At 44.4% G+C, this 26,183-nt stretch overlaps 1 protein-coding gene across 1 annotated transcript in view; it reads left to right on the forward strand.

Moving 5' to 3' along the window:
- Positions 1-2,423: 2,423 nt before the first annotated feature.
- Positions 2,424-26,183, forward strand: part of LOC143923646 (up-regulator of cell proliferation-like) — a 49,723-nt gene continuing 25,963 nt past the window's right edge. The window contains exons 1-2 of the mRNA XM_077447453.1: positions 2,424-2,518; positions 3,480-3,784. Of these exons, the coding sequence (XP_077303579.1) occupies positions 3,508-3,784 (277 nt within the window). The 5' untranslated portion in view covers positions 2,424-2,518; positions 3,480-3,507. The remainder of the gene's footprint in view (positions 2,519-3,479; positions 3,785-26,183) is intronic.

The raw sequence follows: 26,183 nt of genomic DNA on the forward strand, positions 1-26,183 counted from the left end.
TTTTATTGCAGTGGAAAAAACACCACATTTCCTTATTGGGGCGGATTGCATTGGTAAAAATGACCATACTTCCGAAATTATTGTACCTGTTCCAAACCCTCCCAATTCCAATACCCTATGGACACCTAAAAAAGCTCCAATCGGATTTACTCCAATACACCTGGAACTATAAAAGGCATAGAATTCCAAAGTCAGTGCTGATGGCGGCAAGCTCGGACGGGGGTCTGGCATATCCTAACCTTATTAAATATTATCAGGCGGCTCAACTTAAAGTGATAGCCTCCTGGTTTACTCAATATTCCTACAATAAGTGGACGGAAATAGAAAAAATTTGGCTTGCCCCAGTACATCCGAACAACTTACTATGGAAGGCAAACGCAGAGGTAGAACCTGAACGTTTGTTAGGCCCCATGTCCCTACTTAGACGATTGTGGCACAAGCTCTCCCGCAAGCATAACCTGACCTCAGATAAATCACTCCTGACCTCATTGATATGTAACCCCAAGGTACCAGATAGCCTCACACACCGAATGTCCTCGCCGTGGTCAACGCAAAACCTTTTCCACTTTGGGAACCTGGTGGACCCTAGGTCCCGCAGATTGCTGTCCTTTGCCGAACTACAGACTAAACATGATCTACCATGGCAGGAGTTCTACGGGTATCTTCAGATTCGCCACTATGCCTTATCTTTTGCACCTAACCTGCAATTTTCCCCTCCGACCTCCTTTGAGAGCTTGGTCCTAGCGGGCTCCGCTCAGAAGGGATTTATATCCGATATATATAAAATATTAAACGCCAGCCCATCGGAGCCCGACTGCAAGCACGCATATATGGTTAAGTGGGAGAAGATCCTGGGCAAGGAGATCCCCGTGGAACAATGGCGGGCCATCTGGTCGCAGGCGGCGAAGAGCTCGCTCTGTACCCTATACAAATAAAGCATATACAAAATCCTGTACTTTTGGTATATGACACCGGAGGTGCTGCATGCCATCTATCCAGCTAGTTTGGATCATTGCTGGAGGTGTCAAGGGGACAGGGGCACCCTCCTACACATATACTGGAACTGCCCGTTGATAGTCCCCTATTGGACTTCGGTCCAGCATTTACTGTCTCGTCTAGTTGGGAGCTTAATCCCTTTCTCCCCAAAGTTTTTTTATACTAGGCTGGGCCTCACTTAAATCCCTGTACCCCATAAGAAACTGGTACGCCACGTCCTGACAGCACCTCGCTGTCTGGTGGCATTAAATTGGAAAAAGCGCTCGCCCCCCCCTGCCAGAGGCCCTCCACGCAAGAATTAAGGACGTGGAGTTGATGGAAAAAATGACTGCCAGAATACAGGATAGATTGGAAGCTCATAATAGGGTCTGGGAGTTGTGGCATCTCCGCGAGGACCCTCCATGACCAGGTAGGCTGAGCCAGTAAGACAATCCCCATTCTTCTTCCCTCTTCCCTTCTTTCTTTCTCTTTCTTCCTCTAATGCTAAGAGTTTTCTAGGGATCCCTTGGATCACTAGAGTAAAGTAAGTTAACTTGCACTGTCAATAACTAATGTGATGTAAGCATAATGTACAGATAGTTCTGTGACACATTACATTTTTGTATTGCTATGCATCTATTTTTGTCATGGGCTGTGCGGAAACACAAAAATATTAAACAAAATAAAATTTGTTATTTGAAAAAAAAAAAAAAATAAAGGGGATCAACTCCAGAGATAAAACGATAATTCTCCCGCTCTACAAGACTCTGGTCCGGCCGCACCTGGAGTATGCTGTCCAGTTCTGGACACTAGTCCTCAGGAAGGATGTATTGGAAATGGACCGAGTACAAAGAAGGGCAACAAAGCTGATAAAGGGTCTGGAGGATATTGGTTAGGAGGAAAGGTTGCGAGCACTGAACTTATTCTCTACGGAAAAGAGACGCTTGAGAGGGGTTATGATTTCAATGTTAAAATACCATACTGGTGACCCCACAATAGGGATAAAAAGTTTTCGCAAAAGGGAGTTGGACAAGACTCGTGGCCACTCACTAAAATTAGAAGAAAAGAGGTTTAACCTTTAACTACATAGAGGGTTTTTTACTGTAAGAGTGGCAAGGATGTGGAATTCCCTTCCACAGGTGGTGGTCTCAGCGGGGGGGCGCATTGATAGTTTCAAGAAACGATTAGATAAGCATCTGAACGACCACAACAAACAGGGATATATAATGTAATGCTGACATATAATCACACACATAGGTTGGACTTTGATGGACTTGTGTCTTTTTTCAACCTCACCTACTATGTAACTATGAATACCGCAACTCTGGCATATCAACTGATAGATGACTTTTTTTTTCTATAAGTGCAATCTTATCTTTTAATAAATCTTTTTCATCAACGTACTACATTATGGAAGCCGTTTTTGCTTTATGTCTCCGATTACCTCTAGTAAACAGCGGGAATTCCGGATTTTCCATTAGGGTTGAGAGAGACCTTACTTCCCTAGGCTGGGCGAGACTGCTGTGGAGGTCATCGCTTTCTGGTAAGCAGGTTATTAATACACTTTGGGTGGTTATTTGGATGCACTTTGTTTGCTTTGAAGATTTTGTCACGATTGTCTTTTTTGAAAGCTTATTTCTGCTTATTTGGATGGACACTATTTTCTAAGAAACTACAGACTTTTCTTTTATGGGATTTTACTTTAGTTTTTCTTTGTATCACTTTTTTCTTTTTTCTTTTGGTACGTTTATCTCAATCATTCATATATATTCATAATTATATATATTTATGAGTTTTTAATTAGCACTGCATCTTTTTTTAATATAGTCACAGGAATAGGACAGCCAGCACTTCTCTTTTTGCTATACTATCAAAGGGCCCTGTGGTCCCTGCCTGCAAAGGGCATTCACTGAGATCTGACTGAGTCCATGTTGGATCAAACTGTCAGTGCTAGCTGGTTCTGGACGTTGTAGTTCTACAAGCAAGATTGTGCTGGAGGTAGAAGAGAAGTGTATATATACTGGATGTATATATATATATATATATATATATATACTGGATATACTGAATGTATAAAGTTTGTGTCCCTGAAGAATTTGTTATTGATCACATGGGCATCCCATAACAACCCTTACTCCATCCAAGTTTAATCCCCCTTATAAAAAACAAAAACAAAGCTGCAAGGGTTGATTCTTGTCTCCAGAGAGAGTGGGAAATTTGTGTGCCTGGCTGTGCAGGGTGGAAGATACCCGTGTTCACCAGCGGCTCCTGCAGGGGTAGCTCTACATTTATACCTCTACATTTTTGCACATTATCAAGTATTATTGAAGTCTTGTTTCAAGGAAACCTGTCATGAGTTGATCTCCTTCTGATCTCCTTCTGATCTCCTTCTCAAAATGACTGTTGACTGGTTGTCATGCTTTGGCTAAAATATGTTTTGTGTAGCTGATTTCGAAAAAATATACAGTCTCTACAATTATATCATCTATGTTCTTTTTCTACAGCTTACAGCAATCCTGAAAGTTTGTAAGAATGGCTTTCCTCAACTCAGCTTCACACAATCTGAACCAACTAAAAGGAAAATTGATCAACATATTTTCAGAAGATGTGGATGGTTTTTGCGATGAGGTGGACTCTCTGGGTTTAATAACAAAGGAAAATTATATTCTCCTGCATGATGCTAAAAGCCCAGTGGAGAAAGTTAATAAGATAATAAATATTGTAAAGGAAAATGAATTGGCCTGTAAAAAAATATTGGAGCATTTGGAGAACATGATACCAAGATTTCCAGCCTTATGTTTTCTTCAAAGTAAGTTAATTTATCATAATATATTTTTATATCACCCAGGTAACATTTATTATAGGGTGCAGTCACAGTGCTCAGATTACTCACTATAAGGTGATCTAATTCATGGTGAACAGCTGTAATATTTATAACTGTTTCTGTTTTGGATAAAATTCTACCTATGGTGAGATCAGCATATGTGTGTTAAAGGGGTTGTAAAGCTTTGTTTTTTTTTTCTAAATAGGTTCCTTTAAGCCAGTGCATTGTTGGTTCGCTTACCTTTTCCTTTGATTTCCCTTCTAAATGTTTTTTTTCTTTGTCTGAATTTCTCACTTCCTGTTTCTCCTCAGTAAACATCACACCATCATCCGAGCGGTGTTTAGTCAGCCAGAACAGCTTACTGAGGAGGAACAGGAAGTGAGAAATTCAGACAAAGAAAAAAAATTTAGAAGGGAAATCAAAGGAAAAGGTACATGAACCAACAATGCAAAGGAACCTATTTAGAAAATAAAAAACAAACCTTTACAACCCCTTTAATGTGTGTACGCTTCCACAATTCAAGGTCTGACTGCCTTATACAGAGGCCTGGTTTCAAGAAATCCTCTCTAGTTTAACGATGATCTCTAAAGGAGCCGCTAGAACTAATTGTTTCCCCCTACCTGTTCCCCCTACCTACCTACCTACCTACCTACCTACCCTACCCATAAACACAGAGTCTATCACACTCTATATAGCAATGAGGGTGCATGGCTGAAATGATGAATGGCACTGCTAAAGTATAAGTCCAATGCAAGTTATCACCAGCACACCATAACTAGATAAATAAAAAGGACACTATATTGTCACCAACAGAATGAAGCAATGTTTCAAGGCCATTAGGGGCCCCTCCCTCAGGCAGCAATGACAGTGACTGTCACTGTTGGCTGAGGAAGAGGCCCCTTAGTGCCCTTGAAATGTTGCTTCCTTCTGTTGGTGACAATAAAGTATCCTTTTTATTTATCTAGTTATGGTGTGCTGGTGATAACTTGGATTGGGCCCCTACCTCTCTTGGTAAGCATTTTTCAACCAGGGATCCCAGGGACCCCGGGGTGCCTTGAGGTTTCTTGAGGGCTCCCTTGGCAAAATGCCTGAAAATTGCCCAAAAATTGTAAAAAGCCAGCGCGGGGATCAAGGCTGCCTTTCAGTTACGCAAAATCACAGGTTTTCATTGTACACCATCACTACCTTCTAGCCACCGGCATCCTAACAACCAATGGCATCATCAGTTGATAAGGAGGACATCAGATGCATGCACAGCATCCTTGTTTGACCCTCCCCTGCCCCTCTCTGTCATCACTGAAGCCAGATTAGTTGAGTGAGGGAGAGAAACTGACGGAGAAGAAAAACATTGGAATACTAGCCAGTAGCAGTGTGCATAGGTGTATTTGCTTTGGAAGAATACGTTGCCTCTTATGTTGAGTTTCCTACATGTGTGAATGTTCCGTTATATAAATGTAGCACTGATTCCTGAAGGAGCGGCTGGTTTTCTTGGGCTTACCATTTACCTCCTCTGCCTTGTAGCTCATCCTTCTTGTCTAGGGGTTCCCGAGGTTGATGGCCCAATAACTGCAGAGACCAACACCTGAATTCCTTTTGGAATTTTTATTTGCTTAAAACGTTGAACAGAAACACAGTCTCTCAGTTGGGAATAGATGGTATAGGTATGGAAGCTCAGGCAGTTTGAAACTGCTGACACTTAATAAATGCCTCTCTCTAAGTAATCCAGGGAGTAGCCACTCGTCACTGGATATTTCCACTGTCGGTTAAATCCTGGTTTATGGACTTAACAGCCAACACATGATTCAAACTTAGCAAAGTCTCTGCCACAGACTTGGTTGCAAACTTTTAGATGAACACAGAAAGTCTCTCACAGGAACTTAGTTGTAACAGAAGGATAGAAATAGGAACTTTCTTGCGGTACCAGTATCTTGCAGCCGGTCCGGCAATACCGTAACAAATGTGGATTCAATTAGTGTTCATACAGCTTAACATCCAGGCTCTTACCGAGCAGCCAGCCTCATGCGTGGCCCTCTTTTGAAGTTGGTTGCATGACGAGTTGCTGGGCCTCTCCAAAAGCTGAGACGGCACCGGACCACTTTAGAATCCCCCTTCCAGTTACTGTGCCTCGGACTAGCCAGTTCCGAGACTCGGAAAAGGATGGATCCGCACCCCAGGCCATGAGGGCTTCTGGGGGCTGGTCAGGAGGACCAGAACCATGGAGTCCGAACATACTTCTGGACCGGAACCCAGAACCACGTGACTTCAGCACCTTAAGTACTCTCTCCCGGAATACACAGCGAGACAACGCACCCACTGATTGGCTCCCAGAGAGAAATTGGTACCCAATGCGTCCAACCAGACTGCGTAAAATGCATAAAAAAAAAACAGAAGGCCAACGCATTATGGCGTTAGGCCTTAGGCATGGCTGGCAATATTATATAGAAACGGTCTATATACAGTATTTTTGCCATTTCTATTAACCACATAACAGTAATGTGCTCCTATCCCTGTGCAAAGGTGACACAGCCCACGTGTTGTATGTTACAGATGGTACATTGTAGCACATATTTAACATAATAAGTACCACATTTAATTAATTGCTTGATGAGGAATTGTTGGTTTGTGGTAAGGGAAGTAACTGTCTTGCTTACTTTATGAAACACAACAATAATTACACATATTAAGACCACAAGGGAAAGATCCTACATGATGTAGCCAAGTACTGTATTTATGGGCGTATAACACGCACCTTTTCCCCTGAAAATAGGGGGAAAATTGCGGGTGCGCGTTATATGCTGATAGTGTACCTCGGGGGGAAGGAGGGGGGGGGGAGTGCCGCCGGAAATCACTAATCCGCTCGGCTCTCCGCTCGCTCCCCTGCGACCAGCGATGTCCTAATCACACAGTGAGTTCCTGGATATGTAACGGGGGAAACTCTTAGCCTCTGCCCTCGTCATAGAGGACACATGGTTTGTTATAGAAGCACCGACTCTGTAACCTCTGCAGGATATCGGTGAAGCTCTGGACAGGAATGCAGCGGGAGTGTGCAAGCTCTACAGCGTGAGAGGAAGGAACCAGTACTGATCGCTCCGGGATGCCTGCTGCATGCTCAGCCCAAGACAGCGCTCCAGGCCTCCCTTCAGCCCCTGCCAGCCCACTGGAGGATAACAAGCATGTAGTGAAAATGCAGTCTGGCTAAAGTAGTAGAGGATACCTCTGAGACCGGACACCGGGCTTCCTGATTAACCCGGTCGGTGCCGGCATCCAAGTTGCCTGAACGCCTTCATTTATGGCATCCTGACAGCCAGGGGTTCTACAGTGCCGACCCCATGCAGAGAGTGCTATGCAGTGCCAAAGACAACAAAAGGGCAAGGTAAGGGCGCTCATCTCCTTGGGGGGCACATATCAATATTAAGTCCTTATTTTTATTTTACTTTGTATGAACAGGAGGGTGTCTCTACCAGGGTTTATTTAAAAAAAAAGTTTTTTTTTACTGGAACTTGCCTCTTAAATTGGAGTGCGTGTTATGCGCCGTCGCGTGTTATACGGCGATAAATACGGTAGCTTTTTTGTGATGGAAAATAGATAAATAGCTAGGCTATAGTAATTAAGCTAGAGTAGGTTCCCTGTGGCTGGAGAAACTACATATTTTAGAGAGGCTAAATATAATATAAATATAATTGACTGTCTTGAAAGAGTTGAGACATTTTGAGGCATTTGAAAGCCTATCCTGATGGACCATTATGCATATCTCATTGTTTAAGCCTCCTAGTGAGTTTTTACATTCTGGGAGATAATTAGCTTCTATAGAGCAATTTCTCTTTTCTAATAAATTTTCCCATAGGGATGGATTTTATTGTGTGAGAAGGGTGACAACTACTTGGTAGTAAAATTAAATTTCCTTCACATGATCTTCTATATCAGCGCTCACTAAATGGATAACTGCGGGCTGGAAGCATACCGACTGACAGTCTGGCCTTGCCACTGGGTGTCCTTTCCGGCCATCAATGTCATCCTCATAGCGGGTTTGGCAGGAGGAGCTTCAGACTTCAAATAGGGACTGAGGGTTGGAGCTGCCCAAGTTATTATGTTAACAAGCAGGTGATTACCTGGCTTGTTTATATGAAAAAATCATGCTCTCTGTCCCCGTCTGCAGCTCCTACCGCCTCGTCCGCTGTGAGGGTGACATTGGTGTCTGGGCGGGAGGCCTGGGAGAGGACACTTCATGATAACTAGTGCCTCTTCCCTGCCAAAGGTACTGTAGGACTGTGCAGGGGAGGCTTGCATTAAAGGGGACTCTGTGTTGTGTTAAGGGCATTGTGACATGTTAAGGAGCTCTGTGTTATGTTAAGGGGTGCTGTGTTAAGGGATGCTGCAAAGTAAAGTGGGGCAGTGATGTGAAGGGGAACTGAGACACTGTGGGATAGTGATGAACGAACTTCCGATGGGATGTTTCGTGAACGCGAACCGTGAACAAATGTTCATGAACCGCAAAGTTCGTTGCAGGCCCCATTGACTTAAATAGCAGGCGAACCTTAAAAATCTACAGGTCATATTTTCAGCCACAAAATACTTACTAGCTGTGCACACATAGTCCCACAACATGGACACTGACATAACAAAAGTATTAAGTGAATCTGGGATCGACAACGACAAGCTTTCTTTTTTTAACTGTGAAATTTTGATAATTCAGAAGCGCATGAAGGCCATGGAGGAGAGGCAAGGTCAGGGCAGGCAATGAAGGGGGTGCAGGAGATGATCAGTGCCACAGTCAGGGCAACGCAGTCCTGTGCCAGTGTCCCAGTGTGCCAACCTGTGCTTGAGCCCCTCCCTCTGCCTGGCCCTTACCCCCACCTATGCAGGGCTCCACTGCGGTGGTCCGAAGGTGCCAGTCCAGTGCTGATCCTCAGCCATGGTGCTGGCACTGCCTGCTGATTGGCTTTTCTGCTGCTATCTCCCTCACTGTCTGAAACCAGCACCGCGATAGAGACTGAGCACTGACACCAGCACCGTGATAGAGAGCACTGACACCAGCACCGAGATAGAGAGCACTGACACCAGCACCGAGATAGCACTGACACCAGCACCGTGATAGACAGCACTGACACCAGCACCATGATAGAGAGCACTGACACTAGCACCGATATAGAGAGCACTGACACCAGCACCGTGATAGAGAACACTGAGACCACACCAGCATCGAGATAGAGAGCACTGACACCACACCAGCACTGAGATAGAGAGAGAGCTCTGACACCAGCACCGAGATAGAGAGCACTGACACCAGCACCGAGATAGAGAGAGAGCACTGACACCAGCAGCGAGATAGAGAGCACTGACACCACACCAGCACCGTGATAGAGAGCACTGAGACCACACCAGCACCGATATAGAGAGCACTGACACCACACCAGCACCGAGATAGAGAGAGAGCACTGACACCAGCACCGAGATAGAGAGCACTGACAGCAGCACTGATACCAGCAACTCGCTGCGGGACCCAAAAATAGGACACCGCTCAACCTCTTCAAACAGGCGGGTACAGGCATATAGTACAGTGTGCTTTTTTTGTACAAGGAAGTAAGTCAAAGGTAGAAAAAAGGTCTGTGTGCTCGATTAAATAAATCATTTATAGAGTTATGCATCTACATGGTCTACTGGTCACATGTGTTGAATTCCTCCGAGATCCATGCCTCATTCATTTTTATAAACGTGAGTTAGTCAACACTGTCATGAGCTAGGCGAGTGCGCTTATCGGTCACGATCCCCCCTGCTGCGCTGAACGTCCTTTCAGACAGGACACTGGATGAGGGGCAAGCCAACAGTTCGATTGCAAATTGGGCAGGCTCTGGCCAGAGGTCAAACCTGCCCACCCAGTAGTCCAGGGGTTCATCACTCCTCAGAGCGTTCACATTGGCCGTTAACCCGATGTAGTCGGACACCTGTGGATCTAGGTGTTCCCTGATGCTGGATCCGGATGAGACCTGTCGATGGGTCGGCTGAAAGAATGACCTCATATCAGAAATCACCAACACATCTTCAAACCACCCTCTTCTTGAAGGTGCTGTTGGATTGGTACCCGCAACTCTTTCTCTGGGAGTGGGAATTCCTCCTCTGCCAGCGCACACAAAAGCAGAATGCAGCATTTCTCGAAGCAAGGCCTGGAAGTGCTCCATTCTGACAGCCCTCTCTGACGGTGGTAACATTTCTGCCATTTTGTGTTTGTACCGGGGGTCTAAGTACGTTGCCACCCAGTACTGGTCCTTGACCTTTATGCTTTTTTTATGGGAGTCCCTGTTAAAACACTGGAGCATGAAGGCCCCCATTTGCACTGAACTGGAAGTGGTGTGGTGACCTGGCTCCTGCTCATCATCCAGGATAATGTCGTCCTCCTCGTTCTCCTCTCCCCATCCACGCACAACATGGATCCCAGAAATGTTTAAAGCATGCTCTTCTTGCTCCTCCTCATCCACCCCGGCATCATCCTCCTCTGACTCCTCTTCAGACTCCTGTTGTTGACTTGTCTCAGATAGAGTAGCCCCCCCTGGGAATTCATCCAGCATTGCGACTTCCTCATCTTCCTGCTCCTGTTCCTCCACGGCTTGATCAATGACACAACGCAATGCATGCTCCATAAAGAAGTCATAAGGTACCATGTCACTGATGGCACCATGGCTGCGACTGACCAGTTCGGTGATCTCATCAAATGGCCGCAGAAGTCTGCATGCGTCGCACATGAGCAGCCACTGGCGCGGTGAAAAAAAACCAAGCTCCCCAGAACCTGTTCTGCCGCAGAGTTCGTACGGGTAGCCTTTAACTGCACATCTCTGCTGGAGCAGCCTATCAAGCATATAGAATGTTGAGTTCCATCGCATCGAGCAATCGCAAATAGGACATTTGACCGGCAGATTGTGTCGCCGCTGAATGTCAGCAAGGCGAGCCATGGCCGTGTAAGATCTTCTGAAATGGGCCGAGATTTTCCTTGCCTGCCGCAAGATGTCCTGGACCCCAGGGTATTGGACAACGAATCGCTGCACGACCAAGTTTAAGACGTGTGCCATGCATGGCATGTGTGTAATTTTGCCCTGTTTCAATGTGCTAAGCAGATTGGCACCGTTGTCACACACCACTTTACCAACTGTCAAATTGAGCGGTGTTAGCCACTGATCTGCCTGTGAACGCAAAGCTGAAAGGAGTGCAGGGTGTCAGGGCTGGCTTAGCCCTTCCTCCTCTAAGCTGGCCCCTCAGCTGTCAGCTAATGGCCAGCTCTCTTCTCTTTCCACAGTTACCAGCTGTTCCCGATGATGCTCGTCTGACCTGCCTATTTAAAGCCTTCCTGTTCACTTTTTCATTTCCCTTCATGTTGGTCACATCACAGGGAACCATCTCCTGCTGTTTGTTTCAAGACTGGCTTGCTTCTTATCCTGCTTGCGGTTGCTCTCCTTGAATCCCTGACTTCTGGTCTGGCTGATTACCCGATCTGGTTAATGAACTTTGGACTGGCTGACTACCCAATCTGGCTACTGGACTCTGACTATGCCTGACTACGCTTTTTCTATTTTCCTTTTTATTTTTATTAACAAGTGTGATTTGATTGTACTTCTGTCTCAGTCTGTTTCATGGTTTCTGACAGTACGCGAAGGCCATGAATTCATAAGATACAGTCAATCCACTTGTTGGTAATATTTTTTCCAGATTGGATGAGCAAGATCACTGCATGGATCAGTTTTCCTTGGCGTTACAAACGCTCCTGAATTGCACGGCTCACCTGCAATCCCCCACGGTGGTTGCTCCGGTACAACCTGAGTCGCAGGCCTTCCCTGCTGCTGCGCCAGTCTCTGTGCAGGCACCCGCCTGGGGTATTACCTCTATAAGAGGTATGTCTGGTTTTGCTCTGCTTCCCCAGCGATTTGGGGGTGATCCAGTTCAATGCAGAGGGTTTCTCAATCAGGTTGAGATATACTTCGAGATGCTGCCCCAGGCATTTCCCACGGACAGAAGCAAAGTAGGTTTTGTGATATCTTTGCTTTCTGAGAGAGCCTTGGCCTGGGCTAACCCTCTATGGGAGACACAAAAACCTGTTGTCTTGAGTTACCCTCAGTTTGTGGCCTCCTTTAAAAAGGTTTTTGACATTCCCGCACGCTCCGCTTCTGCTGCCAAGTGCCTCATGTCCATCAAACAGAGTACGAGAACTGTTGTCGACTACACCATTGAATTCCGTACTCTGGAAGCAGAGGTTGCTTGGAACAATGAGGCCCTCGTGGCTGCTTTTTCTCATGGTCTCTCGGATTCCATCAAGGATGAGATAGCAGCTCTAGATATACCCACTGAGCTGGAGAGCTTGATCTTGTTTACTATCCTCATTGACTCCAGACTCAGAGAAAGACTTTCTCTTAAGGTGCACTTGCGGAAGCCTCCTGTACGTTTGCCTCCGAGCTTTGTAGTCCCACCCATGCCTCCCTCACTTCCCATGCCTCCTGGTACAGAGTTGGACAGTGAAGATGAACCCATGCACCTGGGCTTCATGTGTCTCTCTGCGGATGAGAGAGCCTTTAGGAGGAGGGAGAGATTGTGCCTTTATTGTGGCCAGGCAGGTCACTTTTTGAAATCTTGTCCTACCCGTCCAGGGAACACCAGAACCTTGAGGTCCTGTCATGGACAGACCTTAGGTGGCGTTGTTTCGTCCCCAGTTATCCAGAAGGATAAGCCCCTGGTTTTGGGCACCCTTTCTTGGGCTGAGTCGTCCATCGAGATACAGGCTCTAATCGACTCTGGGGCTGCAGGCCTGTTCATTGATGCTGCATTTGTTTCGCAGCACTCAATTTCACTGCAGCTGCGTGACACTCCACTTGCCATTGAGGCTCTTGACGGGAGACCTTTACAGCCTGCCCATGTGACTCATGAGATGGTTCCATTGTCCATGGCCGTAGGGGCTCTTCACCATGAGATAATCCAATTCCAAGTTATTTCCTCAACCAGATTTCCGCTGGTTATTGGTTATCCTTGGTTACAGAGGCACAACCACTCTTATGATTGACTCCATGCTGAGGTTCTCTCCTGGTCACCACAATTCAGTGAGACATGCTTCCTGAAGGTATCCAAGGTCCTGTGCACCGCTTCACTCCCCTCCTTCCCAGAGGAGTACCGTGATTTTGGCGATGTCTTTGATAAAGGTCAAGCTGGTAGTTTGCCTCCACACCAGCCTTATGATTGCGCAATTGACCTTCAACCTGGTGCCATACCTCCTGGCTGGGTTTACCCTTTGTCGGTCTTGGAGGATAAGGCCATGGAGGAGTATGTTGCTGATGCACTTTCTAGAGGTTTCATCCGCAAGTCCTCGTCTCCTGCTGGTGCTGGTTTCTTCTTTGTGAAAAAGAAGAGCAGTGAACTGAGACCTTGTATAGATTATAGGGGTCTCAATCGTGTCACGATTAAGAATGCCTACCCGATTCCATTGATTATGGAGTTATTTGACCGCTTCAAGGGAGCAACGGTTTTCACATAGCTTGACCTGAGGGGCATACAATCTCGTGCGCATTAAGGAGGAGTGGAAAACTGCGTTTAATACCAGAACAGGCCATTATGAATACCTGGTAATGGCTTTTGGCCTTTGTAATGCCCTGGCAGTTTTCCAGGAATTATTAACGATGTCCTCCGGCATTTGTTGCAATTGTGTGTGGTGGTTTATCTCGATGATATCCTCATATTTTCCAAGTCCCTGGAGAGCCACCACACAGATGTCTGTCGTGTACTTCAGAAACGAAGAGAGAACAATCTCTATTGTAAACTGGAGAAGTGCGAGTTCCATCGTGAACAGGTTACATTCCTGGGCTATGTCATTTCCACTGCTGGTTTTTCGTTGGACCCAGAGAAACTGTCGGCAGTCCTACAGTGGCCTCGACCCGTGGGTTTACATCCTCTGCAGCGTTTCCTGGCCTTTGCCAACTACTATCGGAAGTTTATTCGTAACTTCTTGTCTCTGGTCAAGCCTCTGACTGATATGACCAGAAAGGATGGTAACTCCCAGAGTTGGTCTCCGGAGTCCATTACGGCCTTTGAGACTCTCAAGGCTGCCTTTGTTTCTGCTCCTATGTTGGCACATCCTGATCCTACGTTGCCTTTTATCCTAGAAGTTGATGCTTCTGAGACAGGAGTTGGCGCCCTTCTGTCTCATCGTCCTAACTCAGAGTGCTGTGCATCCGTGTGGCTACTTTTCCAAGAAATTGTCACCTGCTGAGTGCAATTATGAGATTGATGACAGAGAGCTGTTGACGATCATTTTAGCCCTGAAAGAATGGAGACATCTCCTTGAAGGTACCACTGTGCCCGTTCTTATTCTTACTGACCATAAGAATCTTACATTCTTGTCTGAGGCTAAGCGACTCTCTCCCAGAAGGTCGCGATGGGCTCTTTTCTTGTCGAGCTTTAATTACATTGTCTCATTCTTACCTGTACTAAGAATGTAAGGGCTGATGCCTTGTCACGACAATTTTCCTCCACTTCCAAGTTGGAGTCGGTTCCGGTTACTATGATTCCTCCTGATCGTATCTTGGCTACGGTTCGCACCAGTCTTACTTCTCCTTTGGGTGACAGAATTCTTGCTGCTCAGGTCCATGCTCCTCCTGATAAACCTTGTGACTGCTGCTTTGCCCCAGAGAGTCTTTGTACTGCAGTGCTCCAGACTTACCATTCTCCCAAAGCAGCTGGCCATCATGGGAAGAATCAACTCATTTGGGCCATCTCCCAACAATTTTGGTGGCCTAGTCTATGGGCTGATGTTACTGCCTTCGTAGCTGCCTGTCCCGTGTGTGCTCGGAGTAAGACTCCACGACACCTTCCAGTGGGCCTCCTACAACCCATACCCAATGGAGAGAGGCCCTGGACTCACCTGTCTATGGATTTCATTGTGGAATTGCCAAACTCCCAAGGCAAAATTGTTATCCTTATGGTGGTTGACCGGTTCTCAAAGATGTGTCATTGTATTCCACTTAAGAAGTTGCCCACCTCTAAGGAACTGGCTTCCATTTTTGCTCGGGAGATCTTTCACTTACATGGGCTACCCAAGGTGATTGTCTCGGATAGGGGCAGTCAGTTTGTCTCCCGGTTCTGGCGAGCCTTTTGTGCACAGTTGGGAATACAGCTTGTGTTCTCTTCTGCGTATCACCTGCAGTCTAATGGGGCCGCAGAACAAGCCAATCAGTCCTTGGAGCAATTCCTACGTTGCTATATTTCTGACCATCATAACAACTGGTCTGACCTATTACCTTGGGCAGAGTTTGCTCACAACAGTGCCTTGAATTCTGCCTCTCCATTTATGGCGAATATGGTTTCCAACCTTCCATGTTGCCTGACTCATTTAGTAGCTTACGCGTTGGACCTTCCTCCTAGTATGCGCATCTCTAATGTGTTTCATGTCTTCTTATTGAAACCGTTGATCTGTAACAGATTTACCACCTCGGTGCCACGTCCTCACCCTATTCAGGTTAAGAACCATGAGGAGTATGAGGTACAATCCATTGTTGACTACTGTAGGTTCCGTGGGCGCATACAGTACCTGGTGCATTGGAAGGGGTACGGTCCGGAGGAACGCTCCTAGGTTTCATCCCTTGACGTACATGCCCCTGTTCTCCTCCGCGAGTTCCATAGACGGTTTCCCCTCAAGCCCGGGGGTCCTCCGAGGGAGAGGCGTCATTTAGGGGGGGTATTGTCAGGGCTGGCCACTCAGCTGTCGGCTAATTGCCAGCTCTCTTCTCTTTCCACAGTTACCAGCTGTTCCCAATGATGCTCGTCTGACCTGCCTATTTAAAGCCTTCCTGCTCACTTTTTCATTTGCCTTCGCGTTGGTCACATCACAGGGAACCATCTCCTGCTGTTTTTTTCAAGACTGGCTTGCTGACATCCCACCCGGATTCTTATCCTGCTTGCAGTTGCTCTCCTTGGATCCCTGACTTCCAGCCTGGCTGATTACCCTATCTGGTTAATGAACTTTGGACTGGCTGACTACCCGATCTGGCTACTGGACTCTGGCTATGCTTGACTATGCTTTTTCTATTTTCCTTTTTATTTTTATTAATAAACAAGTGTGATTTGATTGTACTTCTGTCTCAGTCTGTTTCATGGTTTCTGACACAGGGCCAGTGTGGCTCTTGGCTTCCAGGCACAACAGACGCAGCACAGCATGGCAACGTCTCACCTGGCATGTCGAATAGGTTCTGGGGATCTTGGGCGGCGCAGCGGAAGAGACGCTATCAGCGGAAAAGGAGGAGTCAGCCGAGGAGGAGAGGGAGGAGGATGGAGCAGGAGGAGGAGAAGAAGAGCCAGGCCTGCATGCAATCCGTGGCGGTAAAACCAAATCTACAAGGGTGCCATGGGTTACATGCTTGACGGCCATCAGAAGGTTCACCCAGTGGGCAGTAAAAGTTATATACCTTCCCTGCCCGTGTTTGCTAGGCCACATGTCTGTGGTCAGATGTATCTTGGCACTAACACTGTATGCCAGAGATACATTCACTTGCCGCTGAACATGGCCATATAGCTCTGGGATGCCCTTCTGTGAGAAATACTTCCTTCCTGGGACCTTCCATTGTGGTGTTCCAATGGCAACAAATTTTCGAAAGGCCTCCGAGTCCACAAGTTTATATGGCAGTAGTTGGTGGGCTATCAGTTCTGATAAGCCAGCTGTCAACCATTGGGCAAGAGGGTTATCCGGCGTCATAATTTTTTTTTTACGCTCGAACATTTGGCTCACGGAAGCCTGCCTTTTTGCTGAAAAACATGAGGACAGCATGATGGAAGGTGGAGTGGAGGACAATTGTGAGGAGAGAGGAGAAGGAGAAGACGAGGCTGGACGGTGGGAGCCTGGAGTGTGGCTTTGTGGGTTCCGTTGCTCCCACTGGGCTCGGTGATGGCAGCTCATGTGCCTTCTTAAGGCGGTCGTCCCTAGGTGAGTGTTGGGCTTACCGCGACTTATGCATTGACTGCAAAGATTGCAGATGGCAACACTATTGTCAGCAGCGGACACATTAAAAAAAGCTCACACTGCAGAGCCATGTGCCGGCGTCCTGGGAGTGCCAGATGTGACCGTATATGGTTGATGCCTCGCTCCTGATACATTAGCAGTCTGCTTTGACCCTCCTGTGCAATCTAAGTTCTGCCTGCTTCTCCTCCCTATCTGCTGGTCCACATTTCCCTCTGAACTCCCCTCCTCTTGTGGGCACCCATGTGACATCCCTAGACACGTCTTCATCGACGTCCCCTTCCCCACCGCTATAATTAGAGAGCTCGGAGTAGGCAGAAACAGCGGGGACCAACCTCCTTGGGCTGATCTGGGTACTGTCGTCAGACTGCTGAGTGGCGGTTGTTGCTACCTCCTCTTCCTGATCCAATGCCAAGAATGGCTGCGCATCGGAAATGTCTTGATATGGATCGGAAAATAATTCCTGTGACTCAAGCGAAAGGTATATGATGGTGGGGGTTTTGGTGGTAGTGTCTTTGGGGGTGCACACAGCAGACAGTGAAGAGGGTGCAGATCGAGAGGATGAGGAGGGTGCAGAAGAGTAAGGCTGAGTGAGCCACTCAACCAAGTCTGGTGCATCCTTTTACGTCCACGTGAGGAATCTTCAGTGGTATACAGTCAGTTCATGCATAAAGTGACTTAGTGCCAAGGGGGGGACCACCACCAATGGTAAAATTGGCTGCTCACCTCATCATATGGACCCTTTAAATTACAGAGGGTCGTATGCACTTAAATATCAACTCGTCCAATCGCTGTACTCCTCTCCGACAATATCCGACCGATTCACAAACGAAAACACAGCTTTCTCCCATTCAGAGTTAAATGAACTGACACGTTCGTGGAATACCCACACTGGATCAGTATATAGCAGTATTCACAATTCCTCAGACCATGTGGATAGAAAGACAGGCCATAGTGCTCTCCATAGAAAAACGTTTTAATGACGAATATACATAAAAAACACACTTACAATAACGAAGCTTCATACGATCTTTAAAATGATCAATGACCGCGGGTGACGTCACGTGATCTCCGTCCGTACGTTACGTCCCTATGGGCGGGACTTCATCAGCGGACACGGAAACTACGTGACACCCGATATATGAATAGACAATACGGGGTTCCTATAGTACGCTTACGGTGAGCACGACGTGACGGACAGCCTCTCCATGTTTACGAAAGTTACCAAGGTAACAACACATCCTGTTGTGTAGTATGAATCTACACCATAACAGGCAAAGACCTCAGGGAAGCCCTTGTGAATTTAAACAAATGTTACCAAGTTAACGGCTCATCCCATCATGCCTATCCGCACTATGCAAATGAGCACAGCAACGAGCGGAATTTAAAAAAGGAATCATATAAATATTTGCAAACATTGCCGTTGCCACAATGAATCCCTTCCCCTTATGTATATAATGTAATCAAATAAATAAAAACTGCTTAATGGGTACCAATACAAAAGAACCCCATTATTAAACACATTTTTAAATTGCAAAGCATGAACTTTTTTCTCCAAACTTGAGTTTACAAAAGTCCACCTCCTACAAAATGCAAATAAAGATGTGTTTCGAACTTAATATTCAAAAACAATTAAGAATATTAAAATGTGTATAATACACATATCAACGTGACATCACCTGCGGCCAATAAATTAAATAGTACTAAAAATACAATAAAAAGTAAACAATAAAATCATCGATCAGTAATAAAACAGTTAATATCAAAATCGACATTCAATCCACCAGGCGTTAATACATTGGTCTCATATATCCAGTAAGATTCCCTACGACTTAACTGGCGTATGAAATTACCCCCCCTCCAATGTTTTGTGACCCTCTCAATCCCCCAAAACTTTAGGCCTTTAGGGTTTTGCTGATGGAATTGTTTAAAGTGTCGGGACACATTGTGGGTTTTCAGACCTTTTTTAATATTATCTACATGTTCTGCTAAACGCACATGTAAAGGTCTAGAAGTGCGTCCTATATATTGTAACCCACATTCGCACTCTAACATGTAAACCACTCCGATCGTGTCACATGTAATCAATTGCCGAATATCGTATTCCCTATTAGTTGCAGAGGCCAGAAACTTCTTCAGTTTCTTAATGTTAACTTTAGAATGCTTACACGGCTTGCACCGCCCACAAGCATAAAACCCCCCCAAAAAGGAGAACAATCTGTTCTCTGATGGAATAGGGGGGTTAAGAACACTGGGAGCAAGACGGTCCCTCAGAGAGGGAGCTTTTTTATAAATAAACTGTGGGCGAGTAGGTAGTACGGGTCCCAAAATTTTGTCCTGCTTTAAAATGGACCAATGTTTAGACACTATCTTTTCAAATTTTTTGTGTTGAACATTGTAATCTAAAATCATTCTAAAATTTTGCTCACTATTATTAGTCTCCCTAGGTTGACTGGAGACTAAAGTAGTCCTATCAATCTGTTTGACCTTTTCAAATTCTGCCTTCAAGACCGACCGATCATATCCCTTCTGTTCAAATCTGGAGATCAACACATCGGATTGAGATATATAATCCTCACTCCTCGTGCAATTACGATGTAACCTAATGAATTGTCCCCTGGGGATGTTGCACAACCAAGATTGGTGATGACAACTCCCCAGGGGAATATAAGCATTACGATCAGTAGGTTTAAAATGGTTAACCAACCTGAAGTTACCCAAATCTTTGTTGATCTCCAGATCCAAAAAGACTACATGATCTTGACTCACATTCCATGTGAGCGAAATATTCCTATCATTGGAATCCAATGATTGAATAAAAATATCGAGTGACGATCTAGTACCATCCCAAATCAAAATAAGATCGTCTATAAATCTACGGTAGCACACCAGTTCTGGGGGGCGATGTTTAAAAACTGCTTCTTCCTCCCAGTGGGCCATAAATAAGTTGGCCACACTGGGAGTAAAACGAGCTCCCATCGCAACCCCTCTGGTCTGTAAATAAAACTCCTTGCCATACCAAAAATAATTTCGGCTCAGACAAAAGTTTAAACAAGTCAGCAAAAATTCCTGATGTCTACCCGACAATGCCGATGATGACAAGGCCCACTCGACTGAGGTCATAGCGTCATCATGACCTATGATGGTGTATAGGGAGCCTACATCAGCTGTCACCAAGATACTGGAAGGGGAACATCCCAATTCTTCCAAAATTTGTATAATATGTTTAGTATCTTTTAGGTATGCCGGAGTATTCACCACTAAAGGCTGAAGAAAAAAGTCAATATATTGACCCAATCTAGCAGATACGGAATCAATACCGTTCACTATAGGCCTACCTGGGGGATTGGTACTGTCTTTATGGATCTTAGGGAGAAAATATATTATAGGGGTTCTACAAAACAAAGGGTCTAGATATGCTGCTTCCTTTTTGGATAAGATCCTTTGGTCTTTTCCATCTTCTACAATGGAATGCAGTTCATCTTTGTACATTAACATTGGGTCTCTATTTAGGATTTTGTACGTATCCTCATCATTTAGTAGTCGGGACATCTCCCTTTGGTAATACTCCTTACTTAAAATTACCAAACCCCCCCCCCCCTTATCTGCGGGCCTTATGACAATCTCTTTGCGTGCTTCTAGAGACTTCATACCTCGCTTGATATATTGGGGATCCATAATTTTCTTAACCCTTAATTCTTCCAGATCTTTTGTGACCATATTTTTAAATACTTCCATATATTTATTCTCCACATTAGGAGGGTTAAAAATGGACTTATTACGTAAATTAGAATGGTCACCCCCACCCCGTGTGGGGCCTACACGTGAATTAGACAAAAAATATTTTTTTATATTCAAGGTCCTAACATATTTCTGAAGGCTCACATATGTCTGGAATTTGTTTAAATTTTTTACGGGTGCAAATTTCAGGCCTCTGTCTAATACTTTAATTTCATCAGTGTTTAATGCAATACCACTCAGGTTATAGATCCCCATACCTATTGGGGTTTTGGCCTTTTGTAGTCGCCTACCCCCTCGTTTTCCTCTCTTTCTTTTCGTTTCCTGAGAGGACCCGCACTGGGTGGGGTGTGAGGAGGAGGTTGTCTCCACCATTCCCCAACATTGGGTCTGTATACTGGTGGAACTTGCTCCTGCCTCCTGTGAAAATCCCCTCCTCCATAAGGTGCCTGATTAGCTAATGGTGCATATTTATTATAGGTGGGTATTGGTCTTTCTGGGGGAAAATAAGGTCTCCCTCCTCTCTGCTGACTTCCTCCCTCCCCATACTGGTTATTCGTCCTCCAATCATTAGATTGATTTACATAATGAGGAGAGGGGGGATACTGATTATCCCTCATGGGCCATGATTGCCGATTCTCTCCTCTACCTCTTCCTCGTTTGTTTTTACCCCTCCTACCATTTCCCTGAGCATAATTGTTCCCCTGTGTTGGAAACTGACTAAATTGCTGGGGTGAAGCATATGTATGGGTAGGCTCTACACTCAGAGGGCCTTTCTCTGTGTTTTTATTAGTCTCACCTGTGGGGTTCTGACTAATGTTGGTAGCTGAATTAGAGGCTGCTTGCCACTTAAAAATGTTACCCCCTCCAAAGTCATCAAGATCTCTCACAAATTTTTTCTTTTTCTTATTTTGGATCTCTAAATCCCATTTGATAAGTTTATTCTTAAGTTCAGCAGACAATTTAATAAACTCCTCACTCTCCTTGTGAGACTCCAAATTTTTGGTGATTTCTTTAATTTGAGAGTCCAAAACATCCATCTTCCTTTGCTTACGCAATAGAAGAAACTCCAATAACTCAAAACCCTTTTCAAGGAAGAAATTACTCCATTCTATCATTGAGCTTTCATCAATCAGACCATCATTGGGTGGTACGTCCCACCTCAAGCGTCTGGGTATGAGTTTAGCTGACAGATATTGTTTGAATGACGTAATATCCCACCAAGTTTTTATCTTTTTTTCAAATATATGTCCCAGTTTCTTAAATGCCTGGGACATATCATTGATAGGTTCAGCCATAAGACCCCGAGAGAACACTTCACTTATTTTAACTTCCCGTTTCTCAATATATTGAAAAACATCCATAACTGCTGCTAGATTTAAAGATAATTAACAGTCAAACTATAAATACAGAAAAAATCAGCGCAGTACAACCCCTTTACGAAAAGCTGCTGAACACCAAGGATCAATTACCAAATCCCAAAATACAATATATCAAAAAGATGGTACAGCGCTCTAACTAAAATAAAATGATTACTGACATATTCAAATTAATAAAAAGTCCAAAGATAGCTTTTGAGTCAAAAAGTCCACGTGAGGAATCTTCAGTGGTATACAGTCAGTTCATGCATAAAGTGACTTAGTGCCAAGGGGGGGACCACCACCAATGGTAAAATTGGCTGCTCACCTCATCATATGGACCCTTTAAATTACAGAGGGTCGTATGTACTTAAATATCAACTCGTCCAATCGCTGTACTCCTCTCCGACAATATCCGACCGATTCACAAACGAAAACACAGCTTTCTCCCATTCAGAGTTAAATGAACTGACACGTTCGTGGAATACCCACACTGGATCAGTATATAGCAGTATTCACAATTCCTCATACCATGTGGATAGAAAGACAGGCCATAGTGCTCTCCATAGAAAAACGTTTTAATGACGAATATACATAAAAAACACACTTACAATAACGAAGCTTCATACGATCTTTAAAATGATCAATGACCGCGGGTGACGTCACGTGATCTCCGTCCGTACGTTACGTCCCTATGGGCGGGACTTCATCAGCGGACACGGAAACTACGTGACACCCGATATATGAATAGACAATACGGGGTTCCTATAGTACGCTTACGGTGAGCACGACGTGACGGACAGCCTCTCCATGTTTACGAAAGTTACCAAGGTAACAACACATCCTGTTGTGTAGTATGAATCTACACCATAACAGGCAAAGACCTCAGGGAAGCCCTTGTGAATTTAAACAAATGTTACCAAGTTAACGGCTCATCCCATCATGCCTATCCGCACTATGCAAATGAGCACAGCAACGAGCGGAATTTAAAAAAGGAATCATATAAATATTTGCAAACATTGCCGTTGCCACAATGAATCCCTTCCCCTTATGTATATAATGTAATCAAATAAATAAAAACTGCTTAATGGGTACCAATACAAAAGAACCCCATTATTAAACACATTTTTAAATTGCAAAGCATGAACTTTTTTCTCCAAACTTGAGTTTACAAAAGTCCACCTCCTACAAAATGCAAATAAAGATGTGTTTCGAACTTAATATTCAAAAACAATTAAGAATATTAAAATGTGTATAATACACATATCAACGTGACATCACCTGCGGCCAATAAATTAAATAGTACTAAAAATACAATAAAAAGTAAACAATAAAATCATCGATCAGTAATAAAACAGTTAATATCAAAATCGACATTCAATCCACCAGGCGTTAATACATTGGTCTCATATATCCAGTAAGATTCCCTACGACTTAACTGGCGTATGAAATTACCCCCCCTCCAATGTTTTGTGACCCTCTCAATCCCCCAAAACTTTAGGCCTGATGAAGTCCCGCCCATAGGGACGTAACGTACGGACGGAGATCACGTGACGTCACCCGCGGTCATTGATCATTTTAAAGATCGTATGAAGCTTCGTTATTGTAAGTGTGTTTTTTATGTATATTCGTCATTAAAACGTTTTTCTATGGAGAGCACTATGGCCTGTCTTTCTATCCACATGGTCTGAGGAATTGTGAATACTGCTATATACTGATCCAGTGTGGGTATTCCACGAACGTGTCAGTTCATTTAACTCTGAATGGGAGAAAGCTGTGTTTTCGTTTGTGAATCGGTCGGATATTGTCGGAGAGGAGTACAGCGATTGGACGAGTTCATATTTAAGTGCATACGACCCTCTGTCATTTAAAGGGTCCATATGATGAGGTGAGCAGCCAATTTTACCATTGGTGGTGGTCCCCCCCCTTGGCACTTATGCATGAACTGACTGTATACCACTGAAGATTCCTCACGTGGACTTTTTGACTCAAAAGCTATCTTTGGACTTTTTATTAATTTGAATATGTCAGTAATCATTTTATTTTAGTTAGAGCGCTGTACCATCTTTTTGATATATTGTATTTTGGGATTTGGTAATTGATCCTTGGTGTTCAGCAGCTTTTCGTAAAGGGGTTGTACTGCGCTGATTTTTTCTGTATTTATAGTTTGACTGTTAATTATCTTTAAATCTAGCAGCAGTTATGGATGTTTTTCAATATATTGAGAAACGGGAAGTTAAAATAAGTGAAGTGTTCTCTCGGGGTCTTATGGCTGAACCTATCAATGATATGTCCCAGGCATTTAAGAAACTGGGACATATATTTGAAAAAAAGATAAAAACTTGGTGGGATATTACGTCATTCAAACAATATCTGTCAGCTAAACTCATACCCAGACGCTTGAGGTGGGACGTACCACCCAATGATGGTCTGATTGATGAAAGCTCAATGATAGAATGGAGTAATTTCTTCCTTGAAAAGGGTTTTGAGTTATTGGAGTTTCTTCTATTGCGTAAGCAAAGGAAGATGGATGTTTTGGACTCTCAAATTAAAGAAATCACCAAAAATTTGGAGTCTCACAAGGAGAGTGAGGAGTTTATTAAATTGTCTGCTGAACTTAAGAATAAACTTATCAAATGGGATTTAGAGATCCAAAATAAGAAAAAGAAAAAATTTGTGAGAGATCTTGATGACTTTGGAGGGGGTAACATTTTTAAGTGGCAAGCAGCCTCTAATTCAGCTACCAACATTAGTCAGAACCCCACAGGTGAGACTAATAAAAACACAGAGAAAGGCCCTCTGAGTGTAGAGCCTACCCATACATATGCTTCACCCCAGCAATTTAGTCAGTTTCCAACACAGGGGAACAATTATGCTCAGGGAAATGGTAGGAGGGGTAAAAACAAACGAGGAAGAGGTAGAGGAGAGAATCGGCAATCATGGCCCATGAGGGATAATCAGTATCCCCCCTCTCCTCATTATGTAAATCAATCTAATGATTGGAGGACGAATAACCAGTATGGGGAGGGAGGAAGTCAGCAGAGAGGAGGGAGACCTTATTTTCCCCCAGAAAGACCAATACCCACCTATAATAAATATGCACCATTAGCTAATCAGGCACCTTATGGAGGAGGGGATTTTCACAGGAGGCAGGAGCAAGTTCCACCAGTATACAGACCCAATGTTGGGGAATGGTGGAGACAACCTCCTCCTCACACCCCACCCAGTGCGGGTCCTCTCAGGAAACGAAAAGAAAGAGAGGAAAACGAGGGGGTAGGCGACTACAAAAGGCCAAAACCCCAATAGGTATGGGGATCTATAACCTGAGTGGTATTGCATTAAACACTGATGAAATTAAAGTATTAGACAGAGGCCTGAAATTTGCACCCGTAAAAAATTTAAACAAATTCCAGACATATGTGAGCCTTCAGAAATATGTTAGGACCTTGAATATAAAAAAATATTTTTTGTCTAATTCACGTGTAGGCCCCACACGGGGTGGGGGTGACCATTCTAATTTACGTAATAAGTCCATTTTTAACCCTCCTAATGTGGAGAATAAATATATGGAAGTATTTAAAAATATGGTCACAAAAGATCTGGAAGAATTAAGGGTTAAGAAAATTATGGATCCCCAATATATCAAGCGAGGTATGAAGTCTCTAGAAGCACGCAAAGAGATTGTCATAAGGCCCGCAGATAAGGGGGGGGGGTTTGGTAATTTTAAGTAAGGAGTATTACCAAAGGGAGATGTCCCGACTACTAAATGATGAGGATACGTACAAAATCCTAAATAGAGACCCAATGTTAATGTACAAAGATGAACTGCATTCCATTGTAGAAGATGGAAAAGACCAAAGGATCTTATCCAAAAAGGAAGCAGCATATCTAGACCCTTTGTTTTGTAGAACCCCTATAATATATTTTCTCCCTAAGATCCATAAAGACAGTACCAATCCCCCAGGTAGGGCTATAGTGAACGGTATTGATTCCGTATCTGCTAGATTGGGTCAATATATTGACTTTTTTCTTCAGCCTTTAGTGGTGAATACTCCGACATACCTAAAAGATACTAAACATATTATACAAATTTTGGAAGAATTGGGATGTTCCCCTTCCAGTATCTTGGTGACAGCTGATGTAGGCTCCCTATACACCATCATAGGTCATGATGACGCTATGACCTCAGTCGAGTGGGCCTTGTCATCATCGGCATTGTCGGGTAGACATCAGGAATTTTTGCTGACTTGTTTAAACTTTTGTCTGAGCCGAAATTATTTTTGGTATGGCAAGGAGTTTTATTTACAGACCA

This window comes from Lithobates pipiens, unplaced genomic scaffold (assembly GCF_037356315.1).
Source record: "Lithobates pipiens isolate NorthernLeopardFrog02 unplaced genomic scaffold, aLitPip1_a1.2 Scaffold_22, whole genome shotgun sequence".
In the NCBI taxonomy this organism is placed as follows: domain Eukaryota; kingdom Metazoa; phylum Chordata; class Amphibia; order Anura; family Ranidae; genus Lithobates; species Lithobates pipiens.